Genomic DNA, 27,202 nt, shown 5'->3' on the forward strand with positions numbered 1-27,202 from the left:
GCTACATGGTGAGTTCAAAGCCAGACTGACTACGCACTGAGTCAAAGCAAGTAAACTAAGCATGATGACACACGCCTACAATCCCAACACTCTGATGAAGCAGGAAGATTGCAAGTTTAAACCCAACCTGAGGAATTTATCAAGTTGGTGAGGCCCTGGTGCAAAAATATAAAATGAAATAAAACAGGCTGGGTTCTAGTGCAAAGGCCCTAGCTTCAATCCCAGTACCTGAGTCAAACATGCTCATATCCTTACTCCTTTCTTTTCACTCTGAGGCCAGATGTAGGTAGATCACTCAATCAAGAGCAAGCTGAAAACACTTCCCTGCCAAGTTTACTAAGACACAGCAGGTCCTTGCAAATGTCCCTCTTTATTGAGGGCTTCCCAATATTGTCGGAGATGGAAATGGCATGGAGGACAACACCCTCCTATGCCTGAGGACCAGTGACACAGACTATAATCTAGACCTCTAAAGCCCATCTCAGGACAGATGCTGTAAAATCTTCATGGAAAAAAGGCTGCCAATTTACAATTTAAAAAAGAGATGGAGAGAATGCAGAATCTATGAAGTATGATTTTAACACTGTGCAACAGTGTCCCTAACCCACAAGGCACATATCCCAAGACTGCCAGTGGATGGATGCCTGAAGCCACAGGCAGAGATTGTGTGTGCTGTGCTTTTTCCTACACATACATTGCTTTAATAAAATTTATTTATAAAAGTCTCAATGATTATATATATATATATATGTATATGTGTATATATATATATGTATATATACACACACATATATGTATTATGGTTTTTTTTTCCTTTTTTCTTTCCTTAAGTCAAGAACTTCTACCATTTCTCCTAAAAGAAGCACTTTCTGGTTGCTCTTTGGCATATCTGAATCACCACCTTCACCACTCAGGTAAGCATATACTGAGCAGGACCTGCAGGACAAGGGGACAATTCGCGTCATGGGCAGATGGAGTGGGACACAAAAGAGTTCATCTACTCACCACAGTGCACAATTTAAAACTTAAAACTTCATCTCTGGAATTCTCCATGTAGTATTTTTGGATTGAAACTGACCATGGGTAACAAACTGCAAAAAATACAACTGCTATGGAGGAAGACAACTTAGTAACTTCCCTCCTTCACGTAGACATGTAGGGAGCTCTCAATTCCTAGTTGTTTTTTTTTTTTTTTTTTGGTTTTTTTTTGTGTGTGTGTGTGGTTTTTTTCCGGTACCAGGAATCAAACTCACGACCTTGCGCTTACCAGGCAGGCACTGCCGCTGAGCTAAATCCCCAGCCCCTCAATTCCTAGTTGTTACAGAAGACTTGTAAAATTACTCAGAAGAAAACTCCAGTGTTAGACATACAAGATGCTTTACTGTGGTCTGGAATCTAATCTCCACAGCTACTGTTTCAGGAAACGGAAACCACCCGAAGTCTACTTGGAAATTCCAAGTAATATCAGGTCTAGATTAAAGGGGTAGAAGTGGGCAGATGGACCTACAGTTAACACGTGCAACTGGGCAGACTCCAGAGAAAGACTGAAGTCCTGCTTCACCAAGGATCAAGTAGCTACTTGAGTTAAAAACCAAATCCAGGCCAGGCGTGGTGTAATCCAAGCACTTGAGCGCCTGAGGCAGAAGAATTGTGAGTTCAAGGCCAGTCCGAACTGCAGAGCAAGAGCCTGTCTTATAAAGACCAAAAAAAAAACAAATTCCAACCTTCAAACTTAATAGAAAAGCAGGTGGTCAGACAGGCCACTGGCCCTATAACTTTTCACTATCCAGGGGGAAAAATATACTCTATTAATAATTTATTTTTTATTGAAATTGTTGAATATATTACAGTAAAGTTGATTTGAAAAAAATGAAGAGAAAAATCAATTTTAAAAAATACACTCATGTTGAAATCAAATAAGCCAGCCAAATGGGTCACAAACCAAGAGATTCTGTAGGGTGGTTTGCTTTTCCCATATGAATATCACTGAGTCTATGTACAACTCTGCAATGTGAAAAGTCACCCATGAAACACTTCGAGAGAGGAGTTGACAGCCAGTGGAGGACATGGACCAGTCCTCCCTTCTTGCCCTCAAGAGAGCCAGCAACCAGCTATGCTGAGATTCGGGCCCACCATGGCTCTCGCCAGCTTGGAAAGTCATACTCTGTGCAAATTAAGGCTTCTTATAGGTTGAATGGTTGATAAACACTTTTTTTTTTTTTTTTCTTAAAAAAATAAGCACAGTAAAGGTGGTATCATGAGAACCTGAAGAAATGAGACATACAGCTCAAACCAGGAAAGAAGCTATTTTCTCAGACAGCTCAATTCCATGTCATACATACAAAAAATATCAATCTTTGGGCAGGCCGTCTGAGTTTACCAGCTGGCAAAAGCAATGCTGACATGTGCTCTGTACACCTAGGTCTGAAGATGTCATGCAAACAGCTGCAGCCGTCACCGATGAAAGGCAGAGAGCAGGTACAGCTTCCCACACCCCAGCACGCAGGGCCCCTGTGCACGTGTGTGGTGCCCTTGAGACGGAAAGCAAAGAGACAGAATGGAGTCCTCACACTCAGGGGACATGTGAATGACCAGCTCAGAACGCCACGAGAAACCACCCCAGCAAACCAACCACTCCCTGCCTCACCAGCTGGTGCACTGTGTTCTGCTGGCAGAAGAAACTGTGGCTGGTTTGTGGTTTTTTTTTCCTTTTTCGCAAACCTGAGTAATTGTCAAGAGTCAATAAATAGGGGAGAGAATTAAGATGCTAAAATATAATGGTCAAATACCCTAAAGGGTTAAAGCAGCAAGGGTTTTTTCAAACATAGCCCTCTGTTCTGATGCACTAGCCTGGCACCTGGTAGGCACACACAGGAGCTCTGTGTGTAATGAGGACTTGGGGCAAACCCTGGGCACGAGGTACCGCCCTTTGGCCAAGGTGAGCAAAGCCTTCTTCCCGCAACTGTAAACAGTTATGAAGGAGCAGCACCTGACCTCCTTCACCCTCTCCCCCACCACAAAAACTCTTCCCTTTTGAAGCAGTTTTTGTTAAAGGCAAAATTATAGAAGCATCAAGTTGAAGTCTCATTTGGTTGGCGGTGCTTGGCTGTCCCATGGCTCCACATTCTCCCGTAGGCACCACAACATCAGATGTGTAAGAGGTCCTCGTCGCTGTCATCGTGGAAGGACACCCGCTTGGAGGTCACTGTCTTCTGCTGTCCAGGCCTCGGCTTCCCTTTCTGGGTTTTCTCACCCGGGACCAGCCCCACCCTATCGTCCTCCCTCTCCCAAAGGGATTTCTGCTGCAGATTTCTCACAGGGTGTGAGCTGTCCACTCTGGCTCCTCTGCCTGAGTGAACTTTCACCTCTGGGATCGTCAGGACCTCGTCCTCACTGTCCTGGTCATCCCCATGCAGGGATGTGAGGGCCTCTGCTTTCACAGACTTGGTGGTAATGTGGCCATTTTCCTGTCCTTCTTTCACCAGTCTTGGAGGTGGCGTCTGGATCTCCTCCATCAACCACTCTGTTTCATTCTCATCTGCTTCTTCCTCCTTATTCACCTGCCAGGGAGCAAAAGCAGAGACCACATGAGCCCCAGTGGAGATGCCCATCTGCTCTTGCTCCTGTCCTTGCCTGATTTACTCCTGAGAAAGGGCCCTCCTTGCTGGCAAAAGCTGAGGACAGAGCCCACTACCCAGACATAATTCCTACACTTCTGGTTCCCAAGTAACCACCAGAGCTGACAACAACTGCCTGCTCCTAGTAAGACCAACCCAACAGGAAGGCTTCAGGATGGTCACCAAGGACGTCCTGTGTCAGCTGCCACCACCCAAGGGGCTGGGCCAAGCAGAAGGCAGTGTTAGGGCATAAGGGCTTTTCCAGGCTGCCAACTGTGCAGCAGAGGAAGGGACTTTGGTATGCAGGAGAAGCCCTAAGAAGACCTTGTATCAGAGTCTAATTTTAAAACGGGATTTGGCCATACGTTTAACAGGCCACAAACATACAGTATTTATGCTCTCTGACCTGACAAGGCCCTTCTTCTAACTTTATCTGAAGGAAATCAACCAAATGCTAGATGCACAAAAATTTTCATCATCACGGTTTTTAGAGAATAGCCAAAACAGTGGGAACCACCCCAACAGAAAGTACTCCTAAGGAAATCAGCTGCAACCACAACAGGAGAAACTTGAAGAAAAACGAGGCAAAGCATATCAGGCTGAGGGGTTAAGGTCATAACTAACAGTTTTGCTCCTGGCTGCAAGCTGCCCATGCTGCTGTTCTTCCCACCATCGGGAACCCTCTATGGCCATGGACCATAGAGCACTACTGAAGCGTGCGGACAAAGTCACCATAGAGACTCAGCAACACAAGTACCTTTGAGTATTTGTAGGACACGCTGGAGCTTCTTCGACAGCAATTGGTCAGCTTGTTCATCACAACCTCCCTGTTAAGTAGGAGGCCATAATTAGTTCACCATAAAACCACCGAGGGCAGAGAAGTCCCCAGTCAGAAGCCAAGCAGCTTCCAGGGGCTGGATCACCATGCTGCAAGTCTACAAACATCGCCCCCTTTCCAAGGCAGAGAAGTCCTGAACAACAAATGACCTACTGTGACAGCAGGGCAATAAAACTATTTGTCAGGATTCAGTAAAGAACATGGGCTCTCTTATGGTTTGGTCTGGTCCCCCTTAGGCTTGTGGTCATGGGGGCAGGAAGCTTTTCAGAGGCAGATGAATCTAGAGTTTGTGATTGGTTCACTGTCTAGTGCTAGGACTGGGACTGTGAGTGCTACACCTACCCTATGGCGAGCAGCCTACATACAATGTGAGGGAAGAAAAGAGACTTGCTCTCGCCTTTGCTCTCACTGCTTTTGCTGTCTTCAGCTGTCATCAAATGTGGCCCCTGTGCTGTGCCACCTGCCTTGGAGCCAGCTGATTATGGACTGAAACCTCCACAAATGGTGAGCTGAATAAACTTTCCCCCTCTAACTATGGGTATCGGGTATTCTGTCTCTGTAAGAGAGAAAACTAACTAAAACCTCTCTGAAATTAGACCAGAGAGGACTCAAATCCTGTTTGATCTTTCAGTAGTCACATGGTCATTTCCCAGTTTGTGTCCAGTTTTCCATCCAGGAGCATAACAGCACCTGAGGGGACTACTGCAGGCCCACTCTAAGCAGAATGCACTTCTGTGCCTGGACCCCGACCTTCCCCACCCTGCCCTCTGGGAGCAGGTGGTCCTAGTCAGTAGATCTCACAACCACCACCCTGGAGCCCCACCTGAAAACCTGCTTGACGGTCACAGGCAAGGTACAGCAAAGAGCGACCGACCAGAAGGCACATACCTGACACAATGGTGGCTTAATAAATGCTCACTTTTTTAACAAGAGCACAGAGGTCAGCTGATCAGCAAGAAGTCTATTCAGGAATGACATTTAACTTTCTGTCAGTCTTTGGACATATCAAGAGACCAATGTCCTAAACACGCAGAGGGACTGGCTGAGGAGCCCACGGCATGTCTAGGCGCAACATGAAGTCAGAACCTGTGCATGATGCCACGGCTCTGAAAGGCAGACATTTAAGGAACAGTGGTTTCTGCTGCCACAGGAAGTTTCTGAACTAAGAACTCAAAGGCATTTACTGTGGCTGGGCTCAAAACTGAGCCTCAGCCTGAGTCCCCAGGTGGGACCCATATATTTGACCCCACACGTGGCTCCCCCAGGGGTCTTCCTTACCTCCGTTCCTTCTTGTGAAGAAGCAAGGCCAGCAGGCAGCCAGTGAGTGCCACCAGCAGCAGGCTGAGGATGGCCCCGACGGCCTGGCTCCGCTCCGAGAGTCCCCTGTGGCTCTGCATATCCTCTTCAGTGCTCTCTCTGTGTCAAAGCCCACCCCAGACATTACAAGAGAGGGAGCCACATCACTGAGGTTCCCAGCTAGGGGAACGGCCCTCAGTGGACAAATTCAACAAGCCCCTCCTACCCCCAGCCCAGTAAACCCATCCACCTGACATGGGACATGGCAGCAGAAAATCTTTCTTTGAAGGAGTTTAAGGCAGGAGGACAGACATGAATAAAAGACACCATTTTAAGTGTCATGAAATGTCAAGCACTGGAGATGTCAGGACTGGAGGAGGTTTGACGATGCCACTCCTCCAAGCAGGGTAAGGTGGCACCTGCCATAATCTCAGCAACCTGATGAGTAAGGTGGGAAGATAACAAGTTCAAGTCCAGCCTGGGAAATAATGCAAGATGCTGGCTCAAAATTTTAAAATGTCTGGGGATAGAGCCCAGGGGAAGGCTCTGGGTTCAACTCCCAGGACCACAAAACAAAAACCAAATAAAAATAGCCCCTTGCCCATGAACTGATTCTGGGCAAGTAGCGGCCACCACCCAGGAAGGCACTTCTGCAACAGTTCCATCTTGCAATCCAGTCCTTTCCAGAATAGAAGAAACATTCAGGGCAGCTGACCCAGGCATGAGTAGTGCTAGTGACATTTGCCAGCCTTCAACCATCCTCCCCCACATTCCAACACACAGACCTTCAGGGACAGGCAATGTGTTTCCACAACATTACACATTCAAGGGAAGAGGTGAAAAAAGCATCATAAAGGCAGAAAGAGCTAGGCTGCTGACCCTCTCTGCTCAGAGGACGTTTGTACTACGGCCTTATGCTTCTGATCTGTCTGGCCCCCTGTTATTCAGGGCCTCCACATGCATGCACACAGAGTGAAGTAACAGGATGTCCCCCACCACAGGACACAAAGCATAGCAACAAGAAGTACACAGACCCCTCACACCCGCCTATAATCCCAGCACTCGGGAGGCTGAGGCAGGACTGCTGCGAGTTTGAGGCCACCTGGGCTACATACCAAGCTCAAGGTCAGCCTGAAAGACACAGCAAGACCTTTTCTCAATAAAGAAACAAAGTTCTGGCCTGCTCAGGATAAAAGAAAAGAGACCTCACAAGCTACACACAGGAGTTAGACACTGAGCCTGCTGGCTATTTCATTTAGAAAGTAATTATGACCATCTGGCTCTAAAATAATTCAAATTATGTGCAGGAAACCAACCAAAGGCTTGGCCACCTAAGGTTAAGTGGTCTGTGTCAGAGTTCAGTGTGAGTCAAACAACTAAAACATCAGAAAGACAAGAAACAACAGGAAGAGCTCGGCATGCACCCCCATCCTGGCCTATGCCTGCTCAGCTCTGTGGGATGGGGATGTTGCCACACCTGACAGACATCTAGACCCCTGAAGACTTCTGTCCTCAAACACAGCAATCAACCCAGCCAGAACCGGCGTGAACTGCTCAGAAACGTGTTAGATGCGTCCAGGGCATTTTCACCATCATTCAGTTATTAACTTGGTTTAATTTCTACTGTTGATTTTTTTTTTAAGTCACAGATTACTTAGAAGTGGGTTTTTGTTTTCCAATGTATTTACAAATTTTAGTCTTTGTTCTTGGTTCCTAACTTAATTGTATCATATGTATTATTTATATGATACCTAGAGTCTCAAAGACCTGTCCCCCCGATGGTTTGCATGAAGTTTAGTAAGCGTTCTGTGAGTGAAGGATCGGTGTTCTCCCAGTGTTGGAATGGCATTCTCTGCACATCTGAGCCATCAGCTCTCCTCCCCATCACCCCAGTGCCCCAGTTACTTCTTGTGGATGTGGCCCAGTTGTCAGCGAGCTGAGTCAGCACTTCTGCCTCCCTCTCTCTCTCTCTCTCTCTCTCTCTCTCTCTCTCTCTCTCTGTGTGTGTGTGTGTGTGTGTGTGTGTGTGTGTGTGTGTGTGTGGCGGGGGGGTTTCCTGTGAATTCTACTTCACATGTGGAAGCTATATGTCAGGCTGACATGCATTCAGGTCTCTTGGATCTTCCAAATGAACTCACCCCTCTGCTTTCCCTTTACAGTATTTCTCCAGTGTTTACTTTATCCGAAGGTACCAAAACCACTCCACCCTTCCTTCAGACTATTATTTTCCGGGCACTTTTTTATCACTTTGACCTCTGAGCATTTCTGTGTCCTTGTTTTTCCACACTGTATTCCCTGTTAACACAGGTGTTTTTAAAATCCAACTTGACAATTCTAATTAGAAGTTTGTATTTAACATGATGACTGATGTACTTAGATTTATTTCTACCTTGGGTTAGTCCTACATGCCTTTGACTTTGCTTCTGCTTTTCTTCCTTCTGTCTTCCTTGAGGGACTTAAATTTATTCCCCTTTTCTTTACTACTGCTTTAGAAGTTATACACTATGTGTTTACTATTTTGTGGTTCATCTTAAAATATTGCCATGCAGAGCCAGGTGTGGTGGTGCATGCCTATAATCGCAGCACTCAGGAGACTGAGACAGGAGGATCACTGTGAGTCTGAGGACAGGTTGGGCTACACATTGAGCTCAAGGTCAGCCTGGACTACATAGGGAGAACTTGCCTCAAACAACAACCACAACAATAAACTAGCATTCATACAAAACAAAAAGGTTAAAATTCATCAGCATCTTCCAACAAAAAATGATTTCTTACATACAGCTTACATACTACTGTTGCCCATTATTTTCACACTATTCTTTTTCATTTAATAATTTAGCTTTCCCCGCACTTTTAAGAGTCTTCTGTGCATCTGCTACTTTGACGCTTCCTGCCTGTATGGGTCTTCCTGTCACTGCCACTCAGTGCGCTGGGCACACAGGATCCTGCATCTGGAGATCTGGTTTATTAACTTTTGAAAAAAATTTTAATAAAAGCATGAATACATAAGCACTGACTATTGCCATACCTACATTGCAAAATACCCATTTCTGGAAAGTAGGGCAAGATATAAGAGTTATTTGCAGGAAGTCAACAAAAAAATGCAAACTCTTCATCAAAACAATGAGGTGGATGAGCACAGTAATGCCCATCTGTAATCCCAGCACTATGGGAAGCTGAGGCAGGAAGATCACCAAGTTTAAGCCTACTCTAGGCAACTTAGTAGATTACTGAGACTATCTCAACTTACAGCATTTTAGTCTCTCAGTGTCAAGAAAGTGTACTTTTTAAAATTTTAATTTAATTCACATTTTGCTTCTTTCACAAAGAACATCTAGTTCTAATCCTTTCATTTTGTAGTAACTTCCTCAGAATACCATAAGTATTCAAAAGCTGATGCACCCAAAGTGAAATGTCAGCCCAGCACCTCTTTTCATGGCTGTGAAGCCAAGAGTCCTCATGCCCATGGCCCTAGAACAGTGTAGGACACAGCTATTTTTGTTGAGGTAGCACCCATAAATAAGTGAAAATGAAAATAGATTTAAGATCTAAAACCATTTCCCATCACCAGTAGGTCTACACCACTAGGGTTCATTTCTCAGGAAATGACATGGTATGAATTTATTTTTCTCTTGATATTAAAGTCACAGGACAGAGAATGGAAAGATTATGTGAAACAGTAGCCTGGATGAAGAAAGAAAAAAGTAAATCCAAGAAGGACACTGTGAGGGGCTGGGGATTTAGCTCAGCGGCAAAAGTGCCTGCCTGGCAAGCGCAAGGTCGTGAGTTCGGTTCCCGGTACCGGAGAAAAACCAAAAAAAACAAGAAGGACACTGTGTAGCCCACGCTCCCAGAGAGGTGAACGTGGCCAGGAGCAGCACATCTCCCTGCCTGGGAGCTCAGGGCCAAGGCACCCACCTTGCTGTCCAGAGGAACCTGGCCTACGGCTCATTTTGAAGTTCCAGAGAACAGGGTTTTTGCTCATTAAAACACAGAAAATACTTCACCCCAGTCAAAGTGAAGTGTTACCATATAATATAAAACTTTTCCAGGTGCAGAGAGGATATGTGCTGGGAATCACAGACGAAGCCCAGCTGTGCTCGCCCCTGCAGCTGAGGATGGGCAATGCAGAGCGACAGAATGGAAGGCTCAGGCAGGACCCAGGCAGGACCCAGGCTGGACACAGTGTGCATGGAAGAAGCACAGCCACGCTGCTGGGGTGACGGTCATAGTAGCGCGCCGACCACCAGGGGGGCTGGTGCTGGCCACATGAAACTGAATCATCTCTATTTTTGGTATGTGTCTGAATATGTTCCATGATTCAGTTTTACTGGGGAAAACGTGGACACACAAACTTGGGTGGGGTACAATGGGCTCGGCAAGGCTGCACAGACCCCTGGGGACAGCTAAGGAAGGGACCACACCAAGGCTCCACAGGGCAGTGTGACAGCAAATCGCTGAGTAGGTGAAGAGCCGAGATTGCAGCTCCACACCTAGAGACAGGGCCCTGCGGGCTCCTCTTCCTGCCCTCTAGGAGCATACTTACCCCAAGGGGCATACAGCCGAGGTGTACCAGGAGAAGAGGTACTGGCAGTCAGCAGTCTCGTGACTGAACTCAGGTATCCCTTCCTTCGCCATAGGGTCACAGTGGAAGAAGATGGTGGAAGAGACGGATTTTGTCTTATCTTTCCCACATTTGGAGGAAGAGGCAAACACGATGTCCAGGTCGCCATCTGTCAAGCAGGAAGGGGCACACACACACCCACAACACTGTTACCACCCACCTCCTGTCACAGGCAGATTTAAAATCAGATGTAAAGATACGTTCTGCAATGTCCCATGTGTGTTCAGCTTTCATAGTTTAAACAACGTCATTCAAGGACAGTGATGGGGCCCCTGTCCTGAGTAAGCGCACCTCACAGAAGAGGACTGACCTCTGACCTCAGCTCACAACATAGTGTGTAGTGGGCTGACCAGGTGGCATCAGTCCACCTGGGGACTGAAACCAACTACATGCACAATCGATCAACCAATCATGCCCACAGTGGTGCCCCCAGCAAGACTTCTGGACACCAAGCTCAGCAAGCATCCCGGCTGCAATACTCTACGTGTGGTATCTTACACTGCTATGGGGTCGAAGCTTGTCTGGTTCCCTCAGGGAGAGGCCAGCACAAGTTCTGCCTCTCACTCCCTCCTGGACCCTGCCCCCCTCTGTTTGATGGTGGACTGCAATCTATATCCTTCTGCTGCCACCATAAACTCAAAAAACAGCTTCCAGTGAGACGCGTGAGCTCTTCCCTCACAATACTAAATGGCAAGGTGGTTTTGAGAATTTGGCACTGGTGTCAGAAGTGAGACGCGCCTGTGTGCACTCGCCTCCTTCTAACTCCGCGGCTGATACATGTGCCCCAGAAGCAAAGGCATTCAGGGTGGGCTGGAGGCATCCACAGGAACCCAGGGTAAAGGTGGGGTACAATGGGCTTGGGTAGGCCCACAGGCCCAGGTGACGGCCGAGGCAGGAACTGCACCCAGGCCCTGCAGGGCAGTGTGGCAGCAAATCCTCGAGAAAATGAGGAACCAGGGTGGCAGAGCCACGCTTACAGACAGGGCCCTGCAGCTTCCTCTTCCTGCCCTCTGGAATGAACAAAGACTCACGATGACAAAAGCTGTTTTCTGGTGCTGATGAATGATGAAAGAAAAGTATGAAAGGGAAGGCGCATGTACGTATACACATCCACCGCTGTACTGCACACGGGAGTCCTGAAAGCTGGAGGGGCTAAAGGTGGACCTGACACAGTCTTGTGGAGGCAAAAGTGAAGGTTTTATTCACAGCCAGCATGGACCTGAACATTCCCACACCCAAAGAACACAGAAACCCTGGGTAGTGAAGTGGGCTCCCTCAGCTGTGGAGGTGAGCAACCAAGGCATGCCAGCAGAGGTGACCCAAATCAAGCCAGGTTCCAGAAGGATTTTGCAAGCTAGTGAACGGCAGGACAGCCGGAGCCATGCCTGCTGTAGCAGCAGCAGCAGGCAGAACTGGGTACAGTCTGTCGAAGATCTTCAGGTTGGCTGAGGAGAGGCTGGCCTTTCCTTTGTGCATGCTGAAGGCTCTGAAAGCAACCCTTCAGCATCGACCACTCTTTACCCAGCATCCTTGGGGCACAGGCCCTGAGGAGATGGGACAGCCAAAGCAGGGGCACAGCTGCTTATGACATGTGCATTTGACCCCGGATTACTGCAGGAGTCACCAGAGTGAGAGGAAAGCCAAAGAACAGGGAAGCACGGGTTGTTTTTCTGTGAAGTGGAATTGTGAGAATGAGGAAATTTCCTACTGCCTGGACCAAAACACAGCCAGCATTTCTGCATTTCTATCCAGGGGCCACAGTGCTCACGGTGCCCAGGGACCAGCCACAGCTCTGGGGCCAGCATCAGCAAGGGTGGCCCATCTCCTGGTGTCCCTCCATTAGGTGCTCTGCTGCTACCAGAGCCCAGGTTCCCATGCAGGAAGCATGGGCTTCCTCCCACACTGCATTCTCTTCTCTCCTCAGGGGAGTCTCAGCAGCCTTTCCTATCAGAAAGGCTGGGGTTCTCAACATACCCTTAGCAATTTACTATAGGCACACAGTTAAAAAAAATCACATTATGAAAGACACACAGTAAAAGGGGAGATGTTTGACAAACACAAGGGCAGGAAGATTCTCTCCGGACTAACAAGGCCAAGGGTGACCCCTTCCTCAGAGCCCCTACAGCCCACCTCTCACACGTGGCCCGCAGGCCCCAGCCCCTGCCTATGGTGACACCCCCAACATTCCCTCCCTGGAGTGCACCTTCCATACCCCCATGGGACCCAACAGTCAGCCTGCACCTCTCATCTTTTGAGTGAATGTAGAATCTCTGACCCTTTTTAACACTGCTTTATGTTTCAAAATAAGGACACATCAAGCCTAAAACCCAAGCTTGGTAATTCTGCCTGCCCCCTTGTGGGTGGCTCCAAGTGAACAGGGGCAGTGCTGGTCCCATGCTCACTGAGATGCAATTCACCTGCTGCCAGAGGCTCGGTTCATAACAGGCTGCGCTCCCCTTCACAGAGTGCATCTCAGACAGAATTATAGCAGGGTTGTTGTTTGCATACTAGGGCCAGTTTGCTGATGGAAATGCAAAAGCCCTTTCTCTGAGGGAGGAAGGCTGATGGGGATGGTGAATTACCCTGGACGTAGTACTTGGTCCTATCCGAGGTGCCCACTTTCCTGATGAAGCGCTCATCATTCAGCTTCATCTGGCAGATACTGGCCCCGAAGCAGGCAGGGTTGGAAGAGCTGGTGATGGAGGAGAGCTGGATTTCATACAAGTAGTTGTCCCCATTGGTTCTCATGTCCCCAGCGGCACTGAACAGCCTGAGAGGCAGAAGAAAGACCTCAGTTCTTCAGGTCAGGCTTAAACAGAACCACCTCACCCCAAGTTCTTGGAGGGGCTGTGGAGTACAGATGCCTCCTTTCCCCTGCATTCTGAAGCCAGGGCAGTGCTTCCATGGCCCCAAAGACTCTAGGGTACCAGCTTCTGCCTCAGTCATCCTACTGTATCACGGGCTCCATGTTCTGCTGTGAAAGCATCTTTGTCTGAGGCTACGATCCCACAACTGGGAATCCCAGAGGTGTCCTGCCCAACTCTGTTTCCCGAGGGCCTGGGCTTCCACGCAGAGCTCATCAAGAGGTGGGAGCAGGGGCCTTATTTTGACACAAGACTTCACCATCTTTGGTGCTAAACATTAGTAGCTGAGTAATGCTTTTCTCTGGTTTAAGCAAAATAGGACTATTCCAGCAACAGTAACTAAAACACACAAACCTATTTCTGTAATGGAGCTCTCACTCCATTACTGGAATTATTGGTTTATTTTTTAATATGTTTTGTGCTCACAGGAAAAATGTTTCACTTACTTAAAATAAATATCCCCAAGGCTGAAGCTCTTGCCATTCACAGGGTTGGTGAGGGTCCCATTCACCATCCGCACTTCTTGAGGCCGCACGGCGCATGCAGCCCGAGAGTCCCAGCGGAAGTAGTAGGTGCAGCTGTCAATGTCAAACCTAAAAGGAGGATGCAGCAAGGTCACCCCCCAGGTGGGATGTGAAAAGACCATAACAAAGATTCTGGCCAGGCCTGGAAAGAGCACACCAGCCCTCAGGAAAGGCCTGGCCAGCTGGGCTTTCAAGCCTCCTTGACAGTCCTCACGCTGCACAGCACAGACAGCGCCAGGGCAGGAGAGAAATTTCATTCGTCTTTCTCTAGCACTGTGGAAAAAGATCACTGTACAGCACGTCAGTAATGTAAAACTGAAGGTAAGCACTGGATATGTTTTAAAATCTGGAAAATGTGCAACACTCAAAGCTGGAAGTACTTGCTCCCAGATTTCTAAATTCCTGACTTTTAAAGCCTTCTTAAGACCCACAGATTACAGAAGTCCCAGACAATTTCTGGGACTCTTCTTTTCTAAGCCCAGCTTCCAGAAGAAATCTGTTCCCAGTTTCCATGCCCCCACTGCTGGCCAAACTCCCCCCAGCACTATAAAACTCTGCCTGGAAAATTCAAACTTCATCCAAGAACCTCTCTGGTGCAAGTCCAGTGCCCTCTTGGCTCTACCATGACACTGAAAGACAAAGCCCAGTTCACGCTGTCAACTAGTGTGCTCAGCATCAAACCCAGTTCAGGACCTTACTCTCTAAGGCAAGCAAGGCTAAAGAAATTGCATCAGCCAACTAATGGCATGTCTCTGCACGCTACCAGGGACTTCCTCCTGTGGCCCCCAGGTCCCAGGTCCCAGGCCCCAGTCCCTGCTTATGGTGACATCCTCAACATCCCCTCCCTGGAGTGCACCTTCCCTACCCCCATGGGACCCAAGAGGACTTGCATGTTCAGCCCACCCCTCACCTCTTGAATGAAGGTCTACCCACGGTCTTTGCACAGGCCAGCTCAATAACAGAGGACGCAGTCTTATTTTCACCACAGGGATAGCCTTTTGAGTAAGTAACGATAACTTTGTCATCTGAAACACAACAATGATTAAACTGAAGTTATTTCTAATGTGTAATTAAAGGCTTAATGTCAAAAGGCAAAATCAACTTGAAGGGGCCAGGACAAAATGTGTTCCATCGAGCTGTTCTCACCACCACCAAGTGTAGTGGCAACTACTGTCCTGCACCATACTGCCAGCAAAGCAAAACTGGGTTCAAACCTGAGCCCTCCTGTTCACAAGCTTCACAGCTGCAGGATGTTGATTTTCTGCACCTCCACTGCCTCACCCCAAGTGCACGGGATCAGAAGTCACAGGGGTGCAGAGAAGGGGTCTGCAGGAATGCACAGAGACAGGACCTCATAATGGCAGCTGTCAGCACATGCTTTAAGTTGCAAGTATCCAGAGGCAGCACAGTAACTGGATCCCAGCTCTCATGTCCCTCTTGAGAGCCTGACAGTGGCTGCTCCGGCTACTGTGTGAAGACAGCCTGAGCCAGCCTGGCTCAACAGACAGATGATATCTTCAGGAGAAGCACCGAGCAAACCACTTGCGGCAGGAACATGTGAAGAAAGCAAGGGGACAGCACTGGCTTCGCACATCCCCACGGGACACAGGCCAGGGCAGCAAAGACTGCTGGACAAGGATGGGGAGGCAGCTCCAGGGTCTCAGCCCTGCCGTAACTTTGAAACTACTCTTTTTTAATGTTTTAAATACTGTGTTTCTGTGTTTCTAAGTTTTGGGGAAATTTCCACTATTTTAAGCAAATTTATTTAAACTCCTAGACAATAGAATGAAACACTCACAGACTTTGGTACAGACGCCTCATATACATGAAGAGCACACATGCACTTCTGCATCTCAGCTGCCTTCATGTGAACAGCCCATCTCATCTGCCCCCTGGAGCTGACACTGCTGTGGTGTGAGTGTGCGCCCCAGAACACACGGTTGGAAAGTTAACCCCAACACAGAAAAGGTGATCAGGTCATGAGCAAGCGTCCTTGTGAATGGGAAATGCCATCATCAGAAAAGGTTCCTGATAACACGTTTGGTCCCTTATCTTGCCTTCTGTCCTTCGTCGTGGGGTGACAACAAAAAAGCCCTCATCCGATGCCAGCCCTTTGATCTCAGGCTTCCCAGTTTCCAGAACTGAGAGAAACAAAACTTCCCCAAATCAGGCATTGTACTGCAGCACAAGATGGACGGCAGAATAGTGGGATGGGGTGGTAGTGTGTGCACTGCCATGAGAAGTGCCACCACTTCAGATCTGGGTGATGGGGAGGCCAGCAGGGTATGAAGGAGTGCCTAGAAATGTCCTAGTATTTGGCAAAAAACACTGAAGACAACACTATGCAGACACAACACTAGCAAGGGCTCAGAAGAGAAGCAACGTAAGCCACACATGTAACTGCTTAGAAACTGACTACTCCCGGGGGTTGCAACTTGGGACACTGACAGAACATAGCAAAGGCCTTGACGAGTCTTAGGTGAAAAGAAGGAACGCTATACTGGAAATGACAGTAAAGGCTACTCTTGTCTTAAAAGAATATGGTGGATTCTATCTGAGTCCTAGGGCTTTCTGGAAGGCAAACTGATCCTCAGAGCAATGGGCAAGGACACCTGGCAGAAGAGACATCTAAACTACCAGGTGTGCAGGCAGCTGCAAGGCTTCCTTTGGCTGCTTAACACCAAAATGAGAGAAGATGGAAATGATTTAAAGATAGAATTTATAATTAAGAGGGAAGCACAAGTAAAACTTTTGAAAATAGCCTGAAATTGAAAAAAGCCACATACAGAATGAAAAGGCATGCTTAGGAGAAAATACTGTGTCCAAGTGACCTTTGCTACGAGATCATCAGGCCGGGTGGAGCCAGGTGCTAGTCATCCAGACAATGGGGGACGACGAGGAAGGCATTCAGATGCAGACAGGCCAGACATGGAGAGAAAGGTGCAAAGCGTGCCCCTGAAGGCTCAGCACGCTGCCTTCCCACCCCATGCTAGCCCAGTGCTCCCCGTGGGCCCGCTCTGGCTCGGGGGGCCCAGGGCACAGGCACTGGTCTTGGCAGCATCCACATGGTACTGACTTTGCACATACACAGAGCACACAGCTGTGAGGCTTCCACCAAGATTTTGAAGGCTACGTTTGTCACATGGTGTGGGGGCCCAGCAGACATTCCCCACGGGAATGGGGCCCTCCCCCAGTCGCCCCACCAGGCCAATTCCTGCTATACCTGTAGGAGTAAGTGGCCTCCAAGACCAGAGAACTGTAGAGCTACCAACAATCCCAGACAGCTGCAGGCACAAGCCCCAGCGAGTGAGTTGCTGTGTGGCTGCTCCACAGCACTGGGGCCGTCTGCGGCCCCGTGACCCCAGCTCTGTTCCAGTGCGCCCAGGTAGTGGCAGATGGAGTGAAAGATTATTCCAGAGTCTTAACCTTCACTGAGGGAAAACCTAAACAAATCCTCCAGCTTCATGTGCTTTTGGTTCACTTCACAGAATCACAATTTTGAGTCTAGCCTGAGCACTGAGGGACTTAGAAAGACTCTGTCTCAAAATAAACAAGGGGTGAAGATGCAGCTCAATGCAAAGGCCCTGGGTTCAATCCCTAGCATAGGTGGGGAAGGCAGGACTCTTACTCATCTTGGAGGTTACAATATTCTATATTCTCAGTCTTTTACTCGCTCGACTGCAGGTGACATCTCTGACTAAAGCTACCTAACAAGTTAGACCTGTAGCCTTCCACTTTCTGTCTCCAGGGAAAGACACCTTCTATATCATAATGGTTAACTGCCAGGTTAGCTATTCCCAGGAAAAGAAACTAAAAGGATACAAGTCCTAAAACCTGCTAATCAATAACTTTTCTCTAGATTTACCCAACATCTGATGGTCTCCAGCTAACATCAAAGCATGGGGCAAGGATGTGCTAATCTTGTTCTTTATTTGAAGATAATATAATGTTTAACTTGCAGGGAAATAACCTGTTTATCTAAAAGAACTACTGGGACTATTGGGACTGATCCCAAGGATATTCTAACAGAAAGAAACAAATAGGCCCTAGATGACAAAGACCTTCGTGCCCACTGCCTCTGCTCCTCTGGCTCCAGCGAAGTCCTTCGTGCTCCTAGCAACCCAAGACAGACTTTGTCAGCAATAACCTCTGCCACTTTGGTTGCCGGCTTTCCAAGTACATGTCTTTCCTTTCCTTGACCCAACAAGGTGATTTCAAGTCACCGGCCTTTTCAAGTAGCAAGCAGAGCCAGAAATACATTAAGATTTAACACTGTCTGTAACTTTGGACTTACTTGGAACTAGTCATCCTTTTCTCACCTAGTTCTCTGTTTTGGTATGGGAAGGTCTAGCTCATACCGGTTCTGCCATTGTATTTTGAAAACATGTGACTTGTTTAATCTCACAGGCTCATAGCTGGGGGAGAGGGAGTTGCCCCAGGATGAATCCTGCTTTCAGTTCACCCGTATCTCACTTTGATAAGACTCTGGACATCAGGCCTTTTGCATTGATGTTGGAAAGTCACTTGTAAGTTACTCGGATGGAATACATGTATGTTGCACGAAGAAGGACACACTTGGGGAAAATGTTATGGTGTTAATGTGTGGGAAACTGAATTCCCAGTACAACAGCTCTCGGGGCTGGGCTCCTGTTCTCACCCTTTCTGCAGCAATGCAGAAACAGCAGCAAGAGTGACCAGATTCTCCAGAGAGAAAGCAGATCTCAGTGGTAGCTCTGGTCACTACTTCTTGTATATCAACTCTGCTTCTACAACCAACTTTCAGAATTTAAGGTTTGTTATGTTTTTGTGGCAGTACTAGGAATTGAACACAAGACCTCACTCTAAATAGGTAAGTACTCTACAACTGAGCTGAACCCCTAACCCTCAAGGTTTGACTTTTATCAAAGGTTACACAGGCTGAGCGTGGTGGTGCACACCTCTAATTCCAGCATTCAGGGAGGCTGAGGCAGGAGGACTGCTGAGAGTTTAAGGCCAGCCTGGGTTACATAAGCAAGCTTAAGGGTAGCTGGCACTATATACCAGACCCTGTCTCAAAAATAAAAGGTCACAGAGGTTTCCTCAGAATTTCCTTCCTCCACTTTGACATCTGGAGCTGAGTTATATCATTCTGTGGCTTAACCAGCAAACACAGGGAAGCCCATTGCAGCCTCCTGGGCAAAGAGGAATATTTCTAAAGTTCCTCTAAAACATTCATGTCATTCTCCACTAAGAAACCACTACCTCTCTTCTTTAAACAATGAAAAACAACTTTCACTCAACACCAATTCCAAGATACACTTTCTACTGAAAGTACAAAAAAGCATCATTATTATTTTCCAAACTGTTAAGAAAATATATTCCTGAATTATCTCTATTAAGCCCCATGCACCTACCTGGCTTTCCTAACAAATGTGTGCATGGATACAATGATTAAGATGCTGAGTCTACAGCAGAACACGAGCTGCAGGGGAGGCTAACTCAGACTGGACCTGCCATGTTGGATGACACACAGGGCACTATTTCCAAGAACTGTTGGAGTGCCCAAGAGTCAACAGCAGTGACACCTGGAGGTTTCTACCAACGCCCATACACTCTCTCCATCACAGCAAGGATGACTGACTTCCCATCTCTGCCCAGCACCTGGAGCCAAGTATGACAATGATTGTAAATCAGCCTTACCTATGACATCCAGCTTTTGCGTGTGAACCAGTCCTAAGACCTGTACTTGGCCAGATGTGTTCTTTCTGCAAATGCTAGCTCTTTCGGAGCAGTCGAGGGGCCCTTTGTATATTCTCTGACACAGATTTATGAAATACCTGCAGAAAAACACACAGGGAGGGAGAGGAATGTAAGTCTCACCCCTAGCCTAACACACATAGGACAGCCAAGTGTTCACTTTGTGGCCAAGAGCAGCCATGGAACAGCTCTGCAGGAGAGGTGGCCACAAAGCAGGTCAGCACTGACAAAGGCAGCCAACCACACAAGGACACTGGCAGAACTCCCACCCACACAGGCCCTATGCCGTGTGGGTCAGGAAGAGAAGAGGGTGGAGTAGAGAGAAGCAGCTCACATCCTAGCAAGCTGTTTACTGTACTTAAGGTTATTTAAGTCCTCCTCTTCGCATGTCTACTCTATAAGAGGCCCTGAGGAGGTAAGGGTACCTGACAACGTGGCCACTCTGCACATGGGACACTTAGGACAACTGAGTTAGCAAAGGCAACTGAAAGGATTTGCCAGAGATCTAAGAAAGCCCTCACACAGCCCAGAAACCTGAGCAAGGCAGAAACTAAGCCTGGCCTCCACCCAGGCCATGTTCTCTGGGCTCTGAAGGCTCCATCTGCTCATCAGAGCTCCTGCACGCATCCTGACTTCAGAGGGACCCTGAGCAATAAGCTTGAGCTGGTTCCCAGGAGCACAATCACACTGAGGATCATCCCAAGCCCCACACGCATGTGGAATTCCCATCGTTGCCAACTATAGCAAACCATGATGAGCCAAGTACTGCTAAGGCAGCTCAGTTCCGGCCCGAGTCCTGAGAGCACAGCATGGCTGGCCAGGGAGCAGGGTACTCACGAGGCTCCTTCGTGCACGAAAAACCATGACCCAGTGAGAGAGGACAGCAGCCGCAAGTCATAGGTCTTGTGGTTCTGGATGAATTTGCACTCCATCTTCTTCGGGGGGCAGACAACTTTTGTTCTCCACTCAAATGCCACTTCACACCCACGAACTTCACTTAAGACCTCTGGTCTCCCGATGTCCTCATCCTCGTCGCATTTAAATGTGATGGCCGATGTCCGGTGGCTGTCGCCTGGGGAGCAGCAGGCATGGAAACAGTGAGACCCAGCCCATGTCTAGCACCCACCTCATCTCCTCCCTGTCTGCTGCAGCTGGTGCTCCTGACTCTCAAGCACCTGGCAGCTCCTCTCTCAATGCCCTGCCTAGGGTTCACCTGTTCCACGCATGTAGGGTCTCAGCCCTAAACAGCTATGGCAGAAGCAGTACTGATAGAGCAGTACTTAGCATCTAATTACATACTGATAATGATAGCACAATTAACACAGCAGCAGTAAAATAACTGTAACTAGCTAGAAACTGCTGTTATCTGACGGACCAGGAGTAACATTCTTTTTTAAAAAGCCTTTAAATCTCAACTATTTGTAAATTTAATATCTGTGTTTCTAATGTTTTTGTTCCTGATCATTTATGAGAATGAGGATTTTCATGTATTGTTCCTGTCTCACTCTCCCTGGGAACTCACATCATATCGGGAGGAGCATCTCAGGAGAGCACTCTCTAAGCACTGAAGGGTCAATGTGCTAAGTCTGGCCTACCACGAAAGCTCCAGTTGCTCCAGCGCACCTCAGGCCGTGCTTGCCTCAGGGCGGAACGTGAGTGAGTGAGTCCTCGCTTTTCCTGAATACCTCCCCAGCCACCCCAAAGACTTGAACAGGCAGCATTTTTGTATAAGCAAAAATCTGAATCACCAGGGCTGAAAACTGGTAATGCAGACACAACTCCTTCCACCTAATGGCCAGCCAGACTCACATCTCCACACACTCCACTTCAGTCTGCATATAAAACCGCCCGATGATCCAGGAGGCAAAGAGTTACGCAGCAGAATCACTGCCTTAGTAACTCGATGGCCCTAATATTCTCTGTATAAGCGGAGCCTCAAGAGGCTGCAGGGCTGTGCCAGGCCACAGGGCTCCCCACTCACTCTGTCTACAGAACCCCCACTCGTGGTCTCTGTCATAGTTTGCGGTCTTGCTGCACCAAAGCTTCGTCCTTCCCTCCAGCACACAATCGTCGTAGCTCTTCCCATTGAGTACGAAGGGGAAGACACAGGGGTCCCCTGTTTCTGTTTCTGCAACGCAGAAAGAACATCTGAATGATCCAGATTCAGTAATTACATCATGGTACCTCACGAGGACACCCAAGGAGGGGCTTCTAAGGAAGCTGTCCATGCTGAGCTACCTGTGTGACAGCCAGGATCCACCTGTCGAGACTCAGCAGAGCACAAAGGACAAAGTGTTCAAAGTATGAGTGCTCAAGACCAGGAGAAAGGACAGAATGAGTTACCGTCAACTGCAAGGCTGTAGCCCTCACAAGATTTAAAACTGCATCCCTAGGGAATTTTTTTTCCTGCTGCTAAATCCAGGAATTTAAAATGAATGGTGCTGCAAAGATTTACCTGGAGGGCAAATATCACCATTAACATAGCTCAGAATGACCGCTTCATCCTGGTGCCTGTAATCCAGCTGCATCGATGCCAGCCGTCCAAAGGATACCCCTTTGCTTCCTGAGAGCAGACAGACGCCGCCATCCTTGCAGCCTCCTTGGTCCAGGCCAGCCGCTGGGGTGCACACCCCCACGCTGTAAGTGTGTGAGTCTCGAGTCACCTGCACAGACACACCATGGCTATGAACAGAGCAGCGGCTCCAGGGCTCCAGAGAGACACAGTGCCGCAGTCTGTCAGGCCAGAGGGCTCTCCTGCCTTCTCCCCAGGCCCAGGGCCACTTCCAGAGAGCGACTACTCTGCTGGCTCTCTGGACGCCTCCATCTGGCCATCAGAAAGTGTCACAATTCTCTGCCCGCCAGGCCAGCTTTCTTCCTCCTCTTGCTCAACTCTCCCTCCTGCAGCCTGTTTCCTCACCCAGGCGATGGGGTACTGTGGATGCTAAGCTGATGAGCTGAGCAGACACTTCAGTGCTATGTCTACTTGCTCTCGGCACTCACTCTGCCCTTCCCTGGTGTGACCACATCTGCAGCGCACCTACAGGAGGGCCTTACCCCAGGGCAGAGAGCTCTGTCCCAGGAGCACAGAATTCAGAGCTCTCCATGCTGGGGCTTATGCCCGGTCCATCCAACAAATGACTTGGCAGCATCTAGACTGCCAGGCTTAGAAGTCCAGGGCTTTGGCCACCAGTGACACCAACACCTCAGGGACAAGGCCAACAGTCCACACACAGGCTGGGGGCTGCAACACAACACTCACTGAGACACACACCAGGAGCTTCTCCAACTCCCTTCTTCCTTCATCTCTGTGGCTGGCAGCTACCTGTCTTGTCTTATCTTAAAGCCAGGCTAAAGACCAGGAGGAATTTCCTGTGGACTGCTGCTGACCAACACAGATCTGGCCCTGCCCTGTGTGTGCATGGCCCAGTGTATGTATGTGCCCCAGCTGCCCTGGTGCTCTCTGTCTGAAGCAGAGGCCCGCTGCCTGCCCCATCAGGTCATTTGATCCTCACAAAGCCCTAAGGACAGAAGCTCTGTTGTGGCCTGCGGTACAATGCTGGTGGCACAATATCAGAAACCCTCCTTTACACTGAGCCTGAACACCTGACATGAGAACCTCCCCTGCAGGCACTGCTAGGATGACCACCCAGCCTCAGACCATCCCAGAGCACCAGCAACCGTGCTGTCACCAGGTGCTACTCAGACAAGGGTCGGGGGAGGCTACCTTAAAGGTGCTCTTCGAAAGGCTGGTCAGGTTGAAGCTGTAGAGCAGCTGCTCATCTGTCAGGGCACAGCCCTCCATCTTCACCTCATCAGGACAGACGACTGGAGTCTGCCACTCAAACACAAAGTCGCACCCGCTGGTCCTGATCAACTTCGGAGTTCCCTGGGGTTGTGAAGAGCAAGGGTCAAAACCACCCTCTAGTTAACATACAGATGAGGGGCCCCAGATGTTCTATGCTACAGGGTCCTTGGAAGAAAGGGGCCTTTAAATGTCCCTAGACACGTCTGTGAGACTGACACCTGCACATGCGGAACAGCAAGGGCGCCTCTATACTCACAACCAGGTCCACTACCTCTAGACACAGGGGCACGATGAGGGGAGGCAAGACATGACATGGCCACATGTTCCACAGGCCAAGTTTCCCTCCATTTCTTTATACCTCCCTCACTTGAGAGCAACAAGAACGCATGAGGGCACCAGTCAGGAATTCAATTTGGTTTTGTAGTTGTTGTTGTTTTGTTCTTTGTGGTGCTGAGGATGGAACTCAGGGTCTTTGCACTGAACTACATTCCCAGACTTTTTGAGACAGTCTCACTATGTAGCACAGGCTGGGCTCGAACTTGCAGCGTTCCTCCTGACTCGGCCTCCCAAGTGCTGGGATTACAGGCATTAGTCACCACAACCTGCCCCCAGCCATTTTTTAAATTTTCTGTTAAGACAGGCCCTCACTAAGCAGTTAAGTTAGCCATGCTGGGTTTGCACTTGTAATCCTCCAGCCTCTCCCTCTCAGAGTGGTGGGATTGCATCTGTGGAGCTGCAGGTGAGGACGGCCACACTAACTGGTTGTGAGATAACCCAGTGTCCCCCATGATGAGGCGGAGGAGTGACAGAACCAAGGAAGCCACATGCAAGGATGAAGTGCTGCTGAGATCTTGAGCCTGCCTGCAGTGCACAAGACCTCCCCACCACCACGGGCATGCTCGCAGGGAGACACCGGGACTGCCCGGTGTCATTCTCCTTCCATAACACAGGACTGCAACAGGCCCAAAGGCCCTGAGGTGCGTTGGGCCTCTCTGTGGAGTGGCCTTTGGCAGTAATGGTCTGTCTTCCCCTTTCTCAGTAACCATTCAGTATTATCCTCCTGTCAAACAGATGCCAAGTCACCTCCTGCCACCACTGGCACTTGTATAGCTAGAGTCACAGTGACCTTTTCCTTTACAAAGTTGCTCTGGGCCAAGAAATCAGGGTCATCTTTATTGAAATAAGACACCTAACAGAGCCATAAACTGTCACCTGAACTCCTGTGGGTCTGATGAACCTCAGAACTCATATCTAGAAGAGGTGATTTGGGATATTATTCCTATTACATGACACACACTTGTAATCAAAACACATTAATATTTCTGCAGCAAAGGCTGGGCATAGTGGTACACGCCTATAATCCCACCACTCAGAAGGCTAAGACAGGAGGATCACCACAAGTTCAAGGCCAAACTGGGCTACAAAGTGAACTCAAGGCCACCCTGAACTGCAGAGCAAGACCCTATCTCAAAAAGACTCAAAAAAATCCAAAAAAAGCCTGCAGCAGGACATATGAATAGTCACGTTAGGGACAAATACAGACCCTAACTAGCCTCTGACTGGTATACAGAACCTTGTGGACAGCAGAAGCACAGATAAGGGACTGTCCACTGTGCACCTACCAGGGGCAGAGCCACCCATGGCTACTGTGAGCAGGGTCCCCATCCCCTACTTTAGCTCTGTTCACAGTGGTTGGGAGGATGTCAAGAGAACACACAGGCAAGACCTATTTAACACAAGCTGGTTCTCATTATAACAGAAGCTGGTTTTTCTTTTAATGTGCAGAAGACAGAAGTTAATACCTCCCTATCAGTAAAATGTTTTACTTTGCAGTAGCCACATCAACTCTAGATATCTTTTGTTCTTTCCTAGCTTCTGAATTTAGGCTTGGTTGTGAATGACGGTAACTGCCTAAGTCTTGACTTCCCAATAAGAAGAAAATCAGTAATGCCACAGGAAAAAAGCAGAAAAATCTATGAACCCTTTATACAGCAGCAGCACTGTACTTAATATCACTCAAGCCTCCGTGCTGTGAACTCAGAGTGAGCTGACTCATTCCTCAACCACTGGCTGTGAATGTCCCAGATGTACCATGGAGGCACATATTACCCAAGGTAGGAATTTGAATCAGGGCATCCTTCCACTTAGAGAATGCTTTACAGCCATCCAGCCTGTAGCTGAAATTGCAACAGGAGACCCACTCACCATGCTGACACCTCTCTTGCAGTGGAATGTGATGATCGAGGTGTAGTTGAAATGCCTGTCGGCTAAGCATGGAGTACTACTTTCAAGAGTCAGGTAAATTTCAGTTCCTCCTGGACTGAGCCTCGGGGGGCCCGTGACTCGGCCAATATCCTAAACAAAAAACAAAGCACACAGCATTTCAGGAAATTGTTCCCCAGGTTATGGAATAAGAGCAAGAACAGAATCATCAGCTCTGGAAACAAGCAGCATCTAGAGAAACTGAGTGAATCTCAACTCAAATGGGACACCTGGACCCCATGATGCTACCGAAGAACTTCATGACCAATTATTACAGTCCACACAATGAGAATGCCTCTCTCCACTCCCACCTGGGATGCCACCAGGCTTCTGACTTAGGTCACAGGACCAGAGAGCATTTCCTACTCGCAGTCCCCAATACTGATTTGTCTCCTTCCTGCTCCACACTGCCCTAGGACTGCCCGGGTATGCAGCTGGGCAGTCCCTGGTGGGTGTGTCCTTGGAGGAGGGGACAGGTTCTCTCACTACTTTTTACTGCTTACCCCAGCTGTTTCTGACAGTAGTTGCTCAATAATTCTGAGTAAATGTGTGAAGAAAAGAGAATGAACAGGAAAGATGCATGTGATGAGTGTGTGGATAAGTGTATATGAGTGTATACGCATGAGTGTGTGTGGCTGTACCCATGAATACTTGTATATATCAATGCTACTCCCCTATAATTTTGTACACAACTGCCACACTCTTCATTCATTACTCCATAGCTTGTTCAGACTGTGCCTTAGCACCTCCTCCATTTAGGGTTTAAAAGTATGATGAAGAAGGCTATACTTTCAGGGATCGTGTCTACAGTACGTAAAAATCCAACGAACGGTGGCCAAGCAGGAGAATTCAGCAAACCAGAACTCTCAGAAAGACATTCAAAGACCCGTCATCTCCCCTGTCAAGTTGTGACTAAAGTGTTTTCTATTAAGATTTGGTTTAGCCCAGACACTTACTTCTCTCACAGCTACAGCTCTGTTAAAATCCTATCATGTCCATTTTCCCTACCAACTCCCAATGCTTCTTTGCTATCAATGCTACATATAACGTCCATCTTTGAAAACAATATGTACATGTTCTACAACAGGGCTCACCTGTTAAAACATATAATACAGAAGCAAGTACACAAATAAACAACTTTGAAGATACATTTCAAGTATTAAAACATCCCAAAAATTTGACAAAATATGAACGTAACACATGGAGACAATTTTTAAAGATACAAATCCATATTTTAAAAGTACTAGTAAAAAAACCAAAACTTTCAAGGCAGAGAGTATTTAGCTCTTAGCAAATCTGCTCTTGCCCTTAATTACAACTAAAGTTTTTATATTTCATAGGAACACAGATATGACACTTAAGCTGGACTACCTCAGTTTAATTGGCTAGGGATCTACCCAGTGGACAGATGGGGCTGCTTCAGCGTGTGTCACGGAGGTGTGACCTTGGGGTCTATATCTGGTCCCCAACACTATCCTGTCCTCTCTTGGCCCTGTTTCCTGCTCCATATTCTGGAAGCCATTAACTAAGCAGCTCTGGTCCAATACCCCCTTCTACAATGTTTTTGCTAGCTGATCATGGACTGAGTCTTCTTAAAATATAAGCCAAGAGACTGAAGGAAAAGGAGGGGAAATGG

General features: G+C 48.1%; 1 protein-coding gene across 1 annotated transcript in view; it reads right to left on the minus strand.

The window, feature by feature from the left end:
* Positions 1-1,358: 1,358 nt before the first annotated feature.
* Positions 1,359-27,202, minus strand: part of Igf2r (insulin-like growth factor 2 receptor) — a gene marked incomplete in the record, with an annotated part of 119,845 nt that continues 94,001 nt past the window's right edge. The window contains 13 exon segments of the mRNA XM_013517350.1: positions 1,359-3,560; positions 4,375-4,444; positions 5,734-5,871; positions 10,298-10,484; positions 12,958-13,145; positions 13,686-13,832; positions 14,674-14,788; positions 19,443-19,579; positions 20,337-20,571; positions 21,481-21,627; positions 21,955-22,162; positions 23,224-23,385; positions 25,510-25,659. Of these exon segments, the coding sequence (XP_013372804.1) occupies positions 3,147-3,560; positions 4,375-4,444; positions 5,734-5,871; positions 10,298-10,484; positions 12,958-13,145; positions 13,686-13,832; positions 14,674-14,788; positions 19,443-19,579; positions 20,337-20,571; positions 21,481-21,627; positions 21,955-22,162; positions 23,224-23,385; positions 25,510-25,659 (2,298 nt within the window).

The sequence above is a fragment of the Chinchilla lanigera genome, unplaced genomic scaffold (assembly GCF_000276665.1).
Source record: "Chinchilla lanigera isolate Chin_1 unplaced genomic scaffold, ChiLan1.0 scaffold00038, whole genome shotgun sequence".
NCBI classification, from domain to species: domain Eukaryota; kingdom Metazoa; phylum Chordata; class Mammalia; order Rodentia; family Chinchillidae; genus Chinchilla; species Chinchilla lanigera.